Source organism: Odontesthes bonariensis, chromosome 2 (assembly GCF_027942865.1).
Source record: "Odontesthes bonariensis isolate fOdoBon6 chromosome 2, fOdoBon6.hap1, whole genome shotgun sequence".
Taxonomy (NCBI): Eukaryota; Metazoa; Chordata; class Actinopteri; order Atheriniformes; family Atherinopsidae; genus Odontesthes; species Odontesthes bonariensis.
In genome coordinates this window covers 19,464,949-19,480,216 of record NC_134507.1, presented here as the reverse complement: position 1 = coordinate 19,480,216, position 15,268 = coordinate 19,464,949, and the positions used below count along the sequence as shown (strand labels likewise).

General features: G+C 38.9%; 2 protein-coding genes across 2 annotated transcripts; one reads left to right on the top strand and one right to left on the bottom strand.

Annotated features, from left to right (window-relative positions):
* Positions 1-7,358: 7,358 nt before the first annotated feature.
* Positions 7,359-10,362, bottom strand: mzt1 (mitotic spindle organizing protein 1). Its single transcript, XM_075484805.1, has 3 exons — positions 10,072-10,362; positions 9,788-9,933; positions 7,359-7,937 (listed from the first exon to the last, which is right to left on the bottom strand). Exons 1-3 carry the CDS (start codon positions 10,121-10,123, stop codon positions 7,914-7,916), a joined length of 222 nt encoding a protein of 73 aa, XP_075340920.1. The 5' UTR covers positions 10,124-10,362; the 3' UTR covers positions 7,359-7,913.
* Positions 10,363-10,487: 125 nt separating this feature from the next.
* On the top strand, positions 10,488-15,198 carry bora (bora aurora kinase A activator). The gene is made up of 12 exons (XM_075478465.1): positions 10,488-10,562; positions 10,809-10,963; positions 11,177-11,283; positions 11,413-11,458; positions 11,568-11,646; positions 11,753-11,788; positions 12,087-12,143; positions 12,234-12,511; positions 12,876-13,038; positions 13,136-13,692; positions 13,856-13,996; positions 14,460-15,198. Exons 2-12 carry the CDS (start codon positions 10,814-10,816, stop codon positions 14,478-14,480), a joined length of 1,635 nt encoding a protein of 544 aa, XP_075334580.1. The 5' UTR covers positions 10,488-10,562; positions 10,809-10,813; the 3' UTR covers positions 14,481-15,198.
* Positions 15,199-15,268: the final 70 nt, after the last annotated feature.

Below are 15,268 nucleotides of genomic sequence, written 5' to 3'. Positions count from 1 at the left end.
CTTGTTAGAAGAAATCCCCTTTATGTTGCACCAGCTGTTGTTTGTTATGTTTTGATTTCAAATCTGAATCTGAAATGGGGGGTCGGGGGCAGTAACCTTGTTTTGACAAACTGACCCGTTCACCTGCCCCCTGCACCGCTTCCTCACCCACTGCACACATGCACTAAGACACACACATGCTCCCATCATTTACATGGAGCTTGCAGTCCTTTCAAAGTGGCTTTCACGGAACATTGTGTTGATAATGATCTTGAGGGAGAGAGACACAGATCTCCAGAGACCATCTCACCAAAAGACAAGGGGGAAGAGGATAAAACTCTGACTGTACTCCAACTCAAAGGACTAGAACACTCTTCCCCCACCCCCAACCCCCTCCTCTCTCTCTCGAATAAGCCCTCTTGTGTTTTTTAATTGGCAGAAATTAATCTTTAGGATGTAGATGGTAGATTTACATTCATTAAAAGTCAAGAGAGGAAGCCAGGCTTGATGCTAATCAAATCTGCTTAATTATGCTTAACATGAGTATCTCCAGGGGAAGAGAGGGGGAGACAGAGAGAGAGATAGCTAACCCGAACTTTTTACTTTTTGCCTTTGATAACTCCTGCTGAGTATGGCCTTTTCCTCGCCAAAAAGAAATGTCACGACTCTCTTTTTCCATCTGTAGAAAACAAACAGATAAAGCCATCAGCGTAAATCAGAGCTGATTCATGTGGTAAATTTCCACCTTAAAGTCTTGAATAGGTGGTAAAATGCTCAGTTTAAACCTCTCAGGCCAGCGCTTTGTAACTTTTAAGGCTTATGGCACCATCTGATAATGACATATGATGAACTCAGTTAACTTAACAACAGTGGCATATACGAAGAGCTGATAAATGATACACCACCTTTCAGAAAACTGTTCCTATGAATGTGTGTTTTTAATCTATTGATATTTTGTATTTTAGCTCATTCATCCACAGTCTTGTGGAGATCAGTGCTTCCGGTGGGTTGTATGGTGCCCTGGTGGGAAGTGACTTCCAATCACAACAGGAAAGTCACAGGTTGAATTCATGCAGCAGTCATTGTGCATTAACTCCCCTGAAAGGAAACAATGAACTAATGCAAAATCTCTGTAGTTGCTCAATTGTAATAATATGATGTGCCCTACAGAAGGGAACACATTTTTGCTTCACTCAGTTTTGAATCAATTTGTGTTACAGGTCTTGGGGTCTTATCATCACCTCTCTAGGCTGCATAAGCCACTGTTAGCATGACACACCTGAATATCCAACCAATCTGCTATATTATGGGTTTTGTAGGTGCCAGGTTTTAAAGGCAGATTTGCACAGAGAGAAGGGAACAACTTTGCTCTATTGATTTTTATCTGCCTTTATCATCTTATATTGCCACTGCAGTTCAATTCTAAATTGGTGGAGTATCCTGTCTTTGAAGTGCTTTAAATTCCTGAGACAGTGCAAGCCTATCTATCTTCACTGCCGGAAGAGTCCCCTTTCATTGAGTTAATTAATGTTTTATATCTACTTCGATTGCTCTGATTGCTTCAGTACTGTATGATTAAGTTTTAACCTCCAACATTTGCCTCACTTTCTTTTTCGTATCATGTTGGATAGTCCTCATTAGTAGGTTGTTTGAATGTTTCTAAAGGAAATAGGTGACCTGTGGCTGTAATTTTTTCAGCATGTTCAGCTCTTGGGTGGACTTATTGATACCACGGAAACAAAAGACAGGTTTTCATCTTAAAGAGTGCCTGCCAAATACAAACATCTGGACTCAGACAACTTATTCTCTTACTGCCTGAGACAAACACGTAGAGCTTCCTCAAAGAAACTAAACCTGGCTACAGTCTTCTTATTTTAACAGTTCACGTGTATGTTGCTGTGATGCCATGGTGAGCCAGAGAGACAAAGATAATGGTCATGTTGTGTCGCTGCTTGAAAGCCGAGCTCTGGTCCTTTCCACTTGTCTATTTTGGCCGAAGAGCAGCAGAAGCATGAGAGGAATGTGTAGGTGGTTAGATCAGCCGATGAAGTGTAAATACCACTCAATCTGTTCTCATTAGAGGAGCAAAAACATACGAATCACTTCGCCTCTATTAAAAATGCCCCAGGGTCCTAGTTAAGTGTGTGTGTGTGTGTCTGTGTGTTCATATATGTGACTGTGTGAAAGAAAGGGGAGAGGGGGTGACAGAGTGATGTTTTGGCATTTGTGTCTGCAGTGGGGATCTGAAATGCCACCACCATCAATGCTGCCTAATTCTCAGAAACAAACTCTTAATCTGAACAGACAATCCGTTCCGACAGCCTCTGTTATGATTCAAATCAACTTGGAGTGAAGGGTGTGTGTGTGCTCTTGTGAGTGAGAGAGTATGTCATTGTGTTTTGGTATGTGATTAGGTGTGTGTGTTTGTGTGTGCATGACCAAGATATCACACATCCATTCCGCATTCCCCTATGATAATGTGGATTGATTATGGAAATGATAATGAGAGGCCGGCGCGGCGTCACGACCTTCACAAGGTCTAATTGAAACAAGCGTTGGTCCTCCGAAGCACTTATCAAGTCACACAGCACATCATTAATCACGGAGAATACAAGCTGTCATTGTAACACACATGCTCACGCACACACATCCTCTGTATTTTTCTGTTTTCCTAACATACTTCTCTCTCGCCTCTCCTTTCTCTGTTAGAGTCACACACACACTCTCACAATACAAGCTGTCACTACAATATGGCTGGTATTGTCTTCTTTTAAGGAGAGTGGACAGCTCGTCCACCCTCCGTCTCTATTTTCTTCAAGAAAAGTTGAACAGGCCGTTGGAGTTAAACCTTAACAGAAAAAAAAAACAAAAAGAGTGAGAGGAGGGGGATTGTTCAAACATTTCCACAAATATGAACAGCTGTTCACTTCACCCAAACTCGCCTGAAATTGAATTAGCCCAAGTTGTTTTACTACCTGCTTTTATTAGGAGACAATTTAACAACCAAATGTGATTCCAATGTCTGATTAAGGCAGCATATGGTGCCTACCTGTTAAACACAATGTGTTCAGTAGGAGCTTAACGCCTCGGTGAGCCACTCGAATAAACTAATAAGCCTAATATCATCTTAGTCATTACATAGTCCAACACACAAAATTCCAATCTGATAAAAAGGTGGTTTCATTATTATCATAAGGAAAACACAAGGGAGTTTGCATGCGCTGTGTTGATACCATCATCAACTTTGTTAATTGTTATTCTATTAAATGCTTTTGTTAATGAAATCAATTAATACATTAAAACAAGCAGGGAGATATATGATTATTATGCATCTATGCAGAGTGCAGCTAATTACAACTGTAAATCAATCAATTCTACATTAATCAGGTTGGAAAATGTCCAAAAACAACAAAGTCACCAAAAGACTTTGAAAGTTTTTTTCTTTTTACATATTTTGATTGCCACGCCATTATCCTGTCTAATGATTGTTAACGATCCTTTAAAGAGTTTATGATCCAATTTCCTTGCTGTGAATTTAATTGGGACCTAAATAGTATCTTAGGGAGTAAAAGTGGGCCCTGTATTTAATCAACAGTGATGTACAGGGGAGAGCTCTAACAAGGTCACAGAACTCTTCATAGGGCAAAAACAGCCCCTGAAGCTTCACGTTGCTGAAGGATGAGGGTCAGAGAGGCTTGATCAGTAACAGAAATACAATAGATCAATCACTTAAGCTCCAAGAGACACACCTATAAACACAGCCTCTACAGGATATACACTGCTGCAGCTTTTCAATAACTGGATGTCAGGGCTCAACAACCTGCTGCTATCTTGGTAGTTATTTATTTTTTGTCAATGATGGAAAAAATATTATATATATATATATATATATATATATATATATATATATATATATATAAATATGTATATATATAATTAAATATATATTTGTGTATGTATGTATATGAACGTAGAAAGACCAAGATAGAAAAAAAAATAATTGGGAAAAAAGTTCAGTTCAAGTAATACTACATTTTTTGAGGAAGAATTAAAAATCCATTTTCTTAAAAATCAAAACTGCTGTTAAAGGTAACTTAAGTCTTTTCTGCCCCGCTAGTCTAAACTAGTTGAGCATTACTCATATATTTATATGATGGTTAATGTAAACTAATGTGTACAACTTATGTGAAAGAGATTATCTCGTTGCTATACTTATGGTTAATTGTAACAAGATCTAAACAGTCTAAATATGAAGAGTTGACCCTTTTTTTTGCACACTGCTTACGTTCCCATTACTCTTGCTTTCAGTTAAGTTGCCAGATGATGATGACGACGATAAAAAAAGTAGTTGTCTGTGCCTATGTCCCTGGGTTTAAAAATTGCTGGTAATATTTGGGATAATATAATTACACTTTTCAACAAAATTACATAATGTTGGTGATGTCTGTGAAATAATGATTGCACAGTCATCAGATAAATGCTGTGGGATAAAAATATAAAGTTTGCAAAAACATTCATACATATAGGCCACAGTCAGTATGAGATAATAATATATGGACAAGGGAAATAAAGCGGCGCCTGATGGGAATTTTGTGTCTTTTCGATTAAATTAAACCCACATAGAAAAAAACCTGCCTGGCAAAGGTTCCATCGTGTTGTGGGGCTGTTTTACTGAGCTTTTTTTTTGTTGTTGTTGTTGAGGTGTTGAATTTTTCAAGCAAATTATTACATTAGAAGATTACCAAGGACGTCTGGAGCAAAATGTGTAATCCAGTGTCTGAACACATTGGATAATGCATTGAGCTGGTTTGCTGGCTTGAGGTGAAGGTCTTGAGTCTTTCAGCAGGACAATGAGCAGAAGCACAGATCAGCACAAAAGATAGAGTGTTTTAAACTGAGGAGCAGTGGGTCTCTCTCTCAAATCCCATTGAAAACCTCCGAGGAGGCCTTAAATCTAATATTGTATAAAGGATTCCAGCAAACTCACATTTTTTCACACTTGAAAATGGAAAAAACCTGTGTCCAATGTTGTTTGTATTATTACACTACAATGCAAGGTTTTATTTTCAATGGTTCAGTAATGTTTGCTATTTTACCAAAATATTGCTTTAACACACATTTTGATAATTTTATATCTGAAGATTTTCAAAATGTTATACAGTGATAATAATTCTGGTGCAAGAGCACCAAGGTAATTATTTTTTGTCAATAGTGAATTGTGTGTTTCGTGGGAATTTAAGTCCTTTTAAAAAAATTTAGCTTTGTAATATGTGAATATTTTAGAAAGAACTTTGTCTCTTGTCCAGAAATTCTGCTACATGAAATTTTTCACATTTTTTTTACGTTCATGTCATTGGAGGACCTCATAAAAAACACAAATATTATCCCTGAAATGACCATATAATGAGTAATAAGTCATCGAGGGACAAACAAAGCCTGGTCTCAGCAGGGAGGCTATCACACCTTCTTGTTTATTGCTAACGATTAATTAGTGACCTGTATGTAAGTGTGCTCAAAGAGATCTTTGGCTTTTGGTTTAATGCAGTGTCAAATTAAGCTCGACACTGTATGTGTTTTCGTGAGACAATATGGTTGTAATTTAGGTTTGGAACAAACATAAACAGACCATCTTTCTGTATACATCAGGAGCCTCTAATCAGTCCAGTCTAATTATTATCCTAATATCCATTGCACACACCTGAACTGTAATTGCTACTCATAGATTTTTCACCCATAAACGAAACTGCCCTCATTTATTAGAAAAATAATCCTCGGCCTGGATAATTATCAGACACGGATATAAACACCTTTAGAAGTTTGGATGCGAGGACATGCTTGCCTGTTAAATTGATACAGTCATGTGACCTGACCATTGCCCTAGTTGAACACCTCTTAGATGTTTATGCATATATGGACGCTAATCTCTGTTAGGACTATGGGATTTGGGAATATTTTGTTTAACAGAGATCAAAGTGGCTTGCTTGGATAAGGACAACCCCTCCAAACAGATCAAACAGACCACAATGCATCCTGAATCGCACGCCCTTAGTAGCCAATCAAGCCGTGCATAACTTTTTTTTTTCTAAAAGAAAGGGATTCTTGTTTTGTGTCTAACTCCGTCAACATCTCATGCAGCCCCCCCCCCCCAGCCAAGACCTGGGTTTGCTCAGGCTTATGGACTATCAAGGAGAGCCACTGCACCAAATCAGTATGTCTCTCATGCTTGGCTGACATGATGCTGGTATTGAGGAACAGAGAAATACTGTGTTAAGAGATCAAAGCAGCGGTACAGAGATTTAGACTCACAGCCTGTCAATCAAGATGGCGAGACAAAGCAGAAGAAGACAGAAATGCTTACACATACACTCCTGTGCACTTGCTAGCTTTCTCTAGTGTGCCTGTGAGGGGTGAGGCGTTACTGTCAGATGGCTTAGAGGCTACTCATTTGTAGACATCTACAGCGATGCGCGAACAACTAAACTCTCACATATTGAGGGACACGCACACACACAAGACACTGATGAAAGCCTGTGTGGATAACAGGTTGCTCCTGGCCCATATATTGGCCTGTGGAGAAATGTTCTGTGCTCTCAGCATTTTCCCTCATCTAGAAGATGAATTGAGTTATTTTACAGACAGCGGAGAAACAAAACAATGCTGTGTGCTCAGATAGGCGATCTCGGGGCATCACTTCTGGTAGATCAAAGACAGTTTCAGTCAAGTTTGCAATATATCTCAAATACTTTTTTGTGGATGATGTGCAGGCCTAAAAGAGCAAGGACTTGAGATCAACAGGACATCCTGCTGTAAGGACTGACCTTTGCTCGTGTCTTCTTTGTTGTGAAGTATGTTGTTGGCTGTTGATGCAATCACTCTTCTATTGTCTGTTTTTGTATTGTATTGTGTAATGTTCTACCAGTCTGTTGTCCCTTTCACCTAGTCCGACGGGAAAGATTGTTTCCTTTGTAAAATCCTTTGGAAAGATTTACTCTTAATAAGGCGAGGCCTGAGAAAATGATATTACGTGGGAAAAAAATGCTTTGTTTGGCTCTGAAATTGGACCAAGGCAACAAAAAATGGGAATTAGGTCATGTGATTTTAGGATGAATCTGATGAACAATATAATCTGTGACTTAATCAAGAAACCTCCAAAGTTGTAACCTAACAAATTTCTGAACACTAAAGGGCGGATTATACTTCTGCGTCTATCGTCTTGACGTGTTGCTTTGCTCTGGTCGCGAACCACTTTTCATGTTATGGTTCTGCAACCTCGGTCTGGAATTTCTCGGGACGCACAGCAGTTTCCCCAATTTCTGAAGCATAAATCAGGCTTAAGCGACCTGGACCTCGGATTGGAAAAAGAAAGACACACCCCCATCTTGTGGTCACTGTTGGTAACCTTTTAATTCAGATTATTCTATCAAAGATAATCACATGAACTGTTATGAAAAAAGGATAATTTCCTTAGTGAAAAAATGTAAACAAATGAAAAGTTAAGCAATACATAACAAATAATACACATTTGAATTTTTTTTTTTTTTAAAACATTTACATTTGAAAAGTGCAATCCAAGCTGATGATCATAAGAAGTCAATGACATCCTGCTTTGAATCAAGGCAGGCAGGATGTCATTGCAAATTTGAACTCACACTTCATAATCTGTGTTAGAAAACACTTAATCTAAAGTTTCACACATTGTGGCAGAGCATGCCCTTATTTCAGGGGAGGACTTGTGTTTAGAGAAGTGACAGATGTTGGGATCTCTTCACAAAAACCCAAACACAAGTCTAAGCCCAGAAGGTGACTGAGGAGGCACAGAGGACACAGAGCCAAAACAAATCTGAGTGGGCAGGAAAAGCCAATGGTAGGTACGTATCCAGGAGCAGGGGATGATCCCATTACAGGTCCCAAACTGAAGTGATCCGACTCCATCTTCAGTTTGTGCAGGTCTCAGAAACCTGAAAGAAGAGAAATTAATTCAAACATTATAAATATACACATCGCGATTCCTTGTTTCCTTCCTAGCTGCTAAATCTCAGCCCCTCCACAAGTCAGAGCGTTCTTGGACATTAGAACCCGATTTGATTCTGATATGAGATGAAAACACTTGCATGTCATTTCCACCACTATTGGTGTGTGTGTAAGTGTGTGTATAGGTGAATGAGAAACAAAGTGCTTTCATGGATCTGCCTAAAGTTAAAAGGCAGAATACAAATGCAGGCCATTAACCAAATAATTGTAAATTGTACAGTAACATTGCAAAACTTTGTGAAAATTAACTGGACAGCTGAGAATGTTTAACTTGAAAAAATGCAACTTATGTTGTGTCTTTTTCAGCGCTTTTATATGTTTATATATTCACAAATGTGCAAATATCGTGCTTGCAGAGCTGAATGAGCTATTGTATCTGGCTGTTTGGCAAGAAACATGGCCAAAATAAGCAAAATGTCACTGGAAACAATGGAGAAGATTATAAACTCCTTCAAAAAGGTAGTTTTCTTCTGAATGTGGCAAAAAATGTTGGCTGCCTCCAGTCAGCTTTGTACAGACAACTGATGATATAAGGCTGATGTGAGGTAAAGGCCCAGAGGAGATGGTAGTCAACTTTGGACACTTTTCTCATACCATCAGTTGAAATTAGGTTTGGTGATGCCGAGGTAATTTTTTCAGGATGATACGCATCTTGCCACAGAGCAAAGGGCATTAAAACTTTTCTTCAGATAAACGTTTCTCTTAACCGTTTGCTGTCCATGTCAACTCAATGACATGGCCATCAAAGGGTCCACAAGTTATTTCAACTGAAAAAAGAACACTTTTATTAGAGTACAATGTTTTACAAAGGCAGAACGTCCGGGTATTAAACAAAATGGTTTTGTGTCATAATCAATTTGTCCATTTTAAACAAAATAAAAAATCTGAATGAACATCCTCCAAGTGTGGTTATTACATAGTTGTTTGTCAAGGTTTTGTACACTGGCAAGTAATGCTATCTCTCAAGAATTACTTGGTTGAAGTAGTTGTTGATGCTCATCAAAAATCGATCAGCATCAACAACTATTGGTCAACAGGGATGGGTGCTATCCTGCGACTTAAAGGATAAGACCGGTTTTTTGACATTGGGCCCTTGATTTCACATTATAACATGATGTTCTACTCACCCCTGCTTGTTGTTTGTCATTTGGAGCTGTTCCGAAGATATTCGCGAGGCGTCTGGCTGCTCTCTTGAGATATTCGGCCATGAAACGGTTTCCTATGGGCAAGCTCATACAGGCACAAACTATGCTGTTTATAATTTATTAATTACTCTACACCAGCACTGATAACGTGGAGGTGCGTCGCTTACTTAAAAAAATCCGGGTTACTAATTTTGAATTTTAGCCGAATGAATAAATAGGCAGCAGGTCTGTGGGCTGCCTGTGGCAGTAGCACGACGATGACGTCAGTAACACCCACTTTACGACAAAAAAAATCAAAATTACAATAACCCGGATTTTTTTAAGTAAGCGACGCACCTCCACGTTATCAGTTCTAGTGTAGAGTAATTAATAAATTATAAACAGCATAGTTTGTGCCTGTATGAGCTTGCCCATAGGAAACCGTTTCATGGCCGAATATCTCAAGAGAGCAGCCAGACGCCTCGCGAATATCTTCGGAACAGCTCCAAATGACAAACAACAAGCAGGGGTGAGTAGAACATCATGCTATAATGTGAAATCAAGGGCCCAATGTCAAAAAACCGGTCTTATCCTTTAATGATCCCTCTAGCGCTATTCTCTTTAATCAAATGAAAGGGTCAACCTGTACGTACCTTCAGGGATTCAGAAGCTTTACGCAGCTCTTTAATAACTGCAGACAGGGCTTCAGGGTTGATGCCTTGCTCACACAGTCTCACACATATGGACAGAGACTCCATGTCCAAACCAGTGTTTAGCAACCTTGAGATTTCCAGCAGGACTGTTGGAGAAAATTGATAACAAGATTAATGTTATTCTGAGATTACGTGCCAAGTGTTAACTCTATCTGTTTAGAAATTAGCCCGAATGCATTTCACAAATAAGTTAACAGCTGCAATAGTTTAAAATAAATATTTACCGTCCATTGTCTCTCGGACTGCGTTTAGGTTTGCATTTGCTGCACTTGCCATAGTGATAAATGGAAACAATTAGCCAAATATAGCTAGCAAGTGGATAACCTATGAAGACTTGAAGAAGTCTCTGACGCCACGATAATTGATTTATGCTTGCAATTTATAACAACAGTTCAGCCAGACTTTAAATAAATCCTATTTATTTTACACTGAACCAGACATGATTATAAACACACACTAACTGACTGGTAACATTAGCAGCTAGTTAGCAACGCTGCCTTCCAAACACGGCATCGAAACTGGCGGAGGAAGTGACGACATAATCGTCTTCATTGGTTCCCGAGAACTTCCTGTAATATTTCTATTGGCTGGAGGGTCTTGTGGGCAAAATTGAAATGAACATTTGAACTGTCCTTGTAGCTGGGTCTTTGCTGCTGGCTCTCTTGGGAAGACTGTTGTTTGAGTTCGTGGTCTAAGTCTTGGCCTAATAACAGTTGTAAGTACCAACGACAAAATATATGTTTTACGTACCACTGAATTTTACGTAACGTGGGTAAACGTATGTAACGTAGAACTGAAAACTTATTTCCTCGTCGGTATCTTCGAAGTCAAGTAAACGCTATAGAATCGGGGAGAGTAATGTAGAAAACGTACTGAGCTATAAAAATGACCCCACAACAAAAATAGACTGCCATTTTAGTGTATTATGTTTCGATCATTTGTTGTGTCCTTTTGTTTTCAGCGAAGATGGAGGACCAGCTTGAACAACAGATAACGCCAGAAACTCCAGGAAGGCCTTCCATAAGAAACCCATTTGAGAGTCCTAATGACCACCACCACCTGCGTGAAACCCTGGTTCCGAGTCCATCGGTGTTCAAGTCCAAGCCTTGTAAGACTGTAAGTCCGAACACATCTCACACCTTCACCCTCGCATATTTTAGACCTATTGCAGTGTAACATATAACAATCATATTCCGTAAAATACACACTCTGACTTCAAATGCGTACGTCATTTGTCTTTAGCCTTATTTGATCAACTTTAACCTTACTTCCCCAAAAAGTTCAGTATATGTTGTCCTTTATGCACTTCCTCATCTGTCTCCTCCCCAGACTCCACCTAAGTTTAACTGGTCTATTGATGAAATGGCCAGTCTTCAGCCTGTACACATAGACCCTGAGGAAATCCAGCGACAGTCTTTTTACCTCAGCCAGACAAGGTATGTACTGAAAACTCTTAAATTTCCCAGAGTAAAACAGTTGGTTGGTCTAACTAAGGACAGCTTAAATCCGTATATTTCATATTGTAGGGAATTTAAGTGATAAGACCTTATTATTCTTTATTTTAGGATGGATTCTGACGTTGAAGAAAAATGTCAGAATGCTATCGAACAGGTAAGGTATTCAAACTCGGTCTGTTTTTTTTCTGTATTCATTAAGCAGTTATACTATTTATGATTTACTGCTTTATTTTGTATTTTAATCGTTGTCCCTCTTTGTAAAGTTTTTCACCAAAGGAACCATTGTGCCTTCTCCCTGGGCAGCACCAGAAACCCGTAGAGCCCCTCAGTTCTATAAGAAAAGTAAGCTCTACTTTTGAGTCTTTACATTTTATGTATTCTGAGCCTATACATTTAAGTATTGCATGTTCATTTGCCTGTTTTTTTAAAAATTATTATTTATTTGTAGGTCCTGCAATTGCAGAGGAGACAGAAAAAATCTCAGGTTAGTACACCTCCTTTTAGAGTGTTCAACAAAAAGTAATCTTTGTCATCCCAGGGCTAGATTTGTTTTCACAAGTCTGCACATGTTCCACACAAACGATGCAGACAACTAAACCACAACTTGAAGCATCAGTTCCTCTATCCAAACCTGTGTGCTTAAATACAAATTAACAGTTTGTTGCAGCTTACAAAGCCTTTTGGTTGACAGCTGAACTGGTCATAATACTCTATAGTTGCCTTTTTTTTTTTTTAAAACACTGGTATATCTTCTCATTTGTTTTTATCTCGTTAATTTACAGTTGCTTGCCAGACAGCCCTTTCACTGCCTTTGGCTTTTGACATGGAGAAAATACTAGGTAAGCCTCAATTGAACTCCAGCATAATCAAAGTCAGAAAGTTTCATATGGCAGAGTATTTTACCATTAAATCATGTTTGTCCATCTTAGGAGAATATTATCGTTATGAGGAAGCATGTGATGCAGTGCAGGAAAGCCTTAGTTCCTCCTCCTTAAGACGAAAACTCTTCCTCGATGGTCACTTCAGTTATAACAGCTCTGACAGCTCTACCCCACCGAGTCCGGAGAGAGTCCATGACAAACTGGAGAAGACATCTCCCAAAAAAGAAGGCGCTGTCGCGAGAGCTGATCGTTCTGAGGGAGAAGTAATATCGCCTGTCTTTTCCTCCCCTTTGACATATGGTACGGCGGCCCCAACTCCCTCTACGGTGAGTGGTGACGTGTTAAGAAACAAATGATTGGTTTGACATATGTTTCGACCTGAATAGGTTTTAGAACATCAGATAAAAGATAAAAAATGATGATAGAAGTAAGGAGAAACAAGTTACTCTGGATAGAGTAACTTGTAGATGGCAAACATTTGTTTCTGCCTGATCTGTCTCCTGTTCATTTTTGAAAGCACAAAGTCAGCAGTTTTTTAATCATTATGAAAATTTTTAATTTCATGTCACAAACAGAAAATTATGCTGTGATTTATTATTATTTATTCTCAATAAAAAAAATGAATTTCAATTGATGTCAGATAAACTATTGCACAACATAACAAATGAATGTACAATCTTTCAATCATAGGGTCAGTTCTCATCCAGTCCCATCCAGCATGGTCGCTTCATAGACTGCAGCCTCGGCAGTATCAGCAGTCCTATGTTTCCTCATGGGTCATCTCCTGCTGGCCACATCTCCCCTACTATCTCCCCTATTATTGCCCATGTGGCACGTACACCCATAGGTTCAGGTAGACAATTATTCTTTTTAACTCACACATATTTTGATTTATTTATTTTTTTTTCATGGGGGTAGTGTTTAATTTTTTTTCTCTGCTCTTCTTTCAGCTGAAAGGAAGCAGCCAAGCAGTTTGACCCCACGTGGTAGTCCGCTGGATACACATGTCACTTCCTGTAACGAGAGTCCATTTGTTGAAGGTTGCTCTCCCATTCGTAGCGGCTCTCCTCACCATCTCCATTACCAAAATGAGCCTCTGCACACCTCCAGACACAAGCTCAGACCCAGAGTCCGCTGCTGGGCTTCACCTCCTCTCATTTCCCCAATCCTTAACCCGAATGTTCTAGACAATCAGGAGGATGAACATCAACCCCCATCCACTTCTACCTCATCTTCTCTTCCCGCTATGGAACTTGATCCATTGTTCCCTTTGGCTCAGGACACTCAAACTGCTCCTACTGTAAAATTTTGCCTTGATCCTATAGAACCGGTGAAAATGGAGGAGGGCAAAGACATGGGAATAGAAAGTAGGCTGGAGGAGGAAGAGGAGGAAGGTGGACGGCTGACCAGTTCTCGCATGGGCTATGTGTCTGCAACAGAAAGTTCTCAGATGTTTATGTCTCTTCTGACAGAAGGCAGCAGCACCCCCTACGATTCTAGCATGCAGGTTTGTTAAAGAAATTTCACCCCAAGACAACTAAGAGCTACCTTCTTTCTGCATTTCCTTACATAATTTAACTTGCATGAATGACCTCTAATTGTTCATTTAATAATGATGTGTGTTTTTCTAGTTGAATACCTGTGACCGACTGCTGTTTGTTTGTGTTCAGGTGGATAGCGGCTATAACACTACCTCAGCAGGTACTGCTAGTTTAATTGATGGCTTCAGCTCAGACTGTCAGAACAAAGAGTCCCTCAGTTCCAACCTTGTGGAAGAAGCCTTCCTCATCACTCGACACACTAAACTTAAGGTAAGGTTAATTCTTAACATCCAATCACAGCATTGTGGTTGTGTTATATTGTGCCTGTAAAGCGAACTAATCTAATGACTAAGATGGATTACTAAATTGCATTTCGATCCCGGGAACTTGTGACTTTTGAACTTGTGCATTCTATTGAAAGAAGCTAAACAAAACTACAGAAGTACTTGTTATGGAAGTACAACATTCAAACTTGGCCACTTGTGCTCTTTTCATTAATTGTGGCTGAAGCACTCTTCCTCCTTTTCTGTACACTTCAGCTGCTTAGATGTTCAACACTTAGTCAGTGGACTAATCCACCTTATTTGACCATATTTTAAATTGCAATGGAACAACAGCAATATGAAACAATATTTTACTTGAATGCAAAATGGTCCTAATGCAGCTTTGGAGACAAGCACCAGTGCTCTACGTCCTTTTGATGTTTCACTAAAAGAAGTTTCTTATTTTTCAGGGGTTTTATCCTCACCACTGAGCCGCCTGAGTTCCGCATTAAAAGGGACACCTCTTCCAGTGGAAGCTTAAGATGATTGCTTTGGAATCCAATACAATAACAAGTTTACACTATGTTTGCAGCTTTTACAGTAAATTAAGACTGAATGTTCAGCTGCTGAAGTGGGTTATCAATGAACTGAAGATGGTTATTTGTTCTTTTTAAGGTTCAAGCTACCCGACTTAAAGCAAATGCTCTGCCGCATTATATTTTATCAAAAGGGAAGTCTCACTTAGCCCTGCTGTAAGAAATTGAAGTTTAATTCTCGTTCAGAAATTTTTTTTGGACCCCAATATATAGTTGTGATTAAGTTTCAGTTATTACAGTTGTATCAAACATGCACAACAGTACCCTTCTTAAATGCTGTATTGATGCCAGAGTTAAAATTTTATTTGATGATGACATGATCAACCTGATTGATCCTGAGTTTCAGATGACATCAGATCTGTACTGTATTTATGTTATTATAAAACTGGATATCATGATGTTTTGAGCTTTTTTTTTTCTTTTTTTTTTTTAATTGAATGGAATAAGACATTTTAAATTCAGGTTACTTGTCGTTTTTTGTATTGTTGGAATAAATATTCCACATTATAACACTGAATAATGCCACTAATGAATTAAAAGCTGAGCCTTTTTTTCATACGTAAAAGCATGGGCTGGATCTTTGTCGCATTAAATTAACTTTAATTCTTTGTTTGGCTGCAGATATTTTTGACTTGGCTCAAATGTATTATAGTCATAATTCCAGTCAACTCTATACCAGCTTA

What these genes read in the sequence shown, in the direction of transcription:
- mzt1 (XM_075484805.1), bottom strand. Translation starts at nt 10,123, where the DNA reads ATGGCAAGTGCAGCAAATGCAAACCTAAACGCAGTCCGAGAGACAATG. An exon ending in AGTCCGAGAGACAATGGACG is followed by an intron (nt 9,934 to 10,071) that starts GTAAATATTTAT and finishes TTTCTCCAACAG; the next exon opens with TCCTGCTGGAAATCTCAAGG. An exon ending in AAGCTTCTGAATCCCTGAAG is followed by an intron (nt 7,938 to 9,787) that starts GTACGTACAGGT and finishes CTCTTCTTTCAG; the next exon opens with GTTTCTGAGACCTGCACAAA.
- bora (XM_075478465.1), top strand. Translation starts at nt 10,814, where the DNA reads ATGGAGGACCAGCTTGAACAACAGATAACGCCAGAAACTCCAGGAAGG. An exon ending in CCCTCAGTTCTATAAGAAAA is followed by an intron (nt 11,647 to 11,752) that starts GTAAGCTCTACT and finishes ATTTATTTGTAG; the next exon opens with GTCCTGCAATTGCAGAGGAG. An exon ending in CTCGACACACTAAACTTAAG is followed by an intron (nt 13,997 to 14,459) that starts GTAAGGTTAATT and finishes CTTATTTTTCAG; the next exon opens with GGGTTTTATCCTCACCACTG.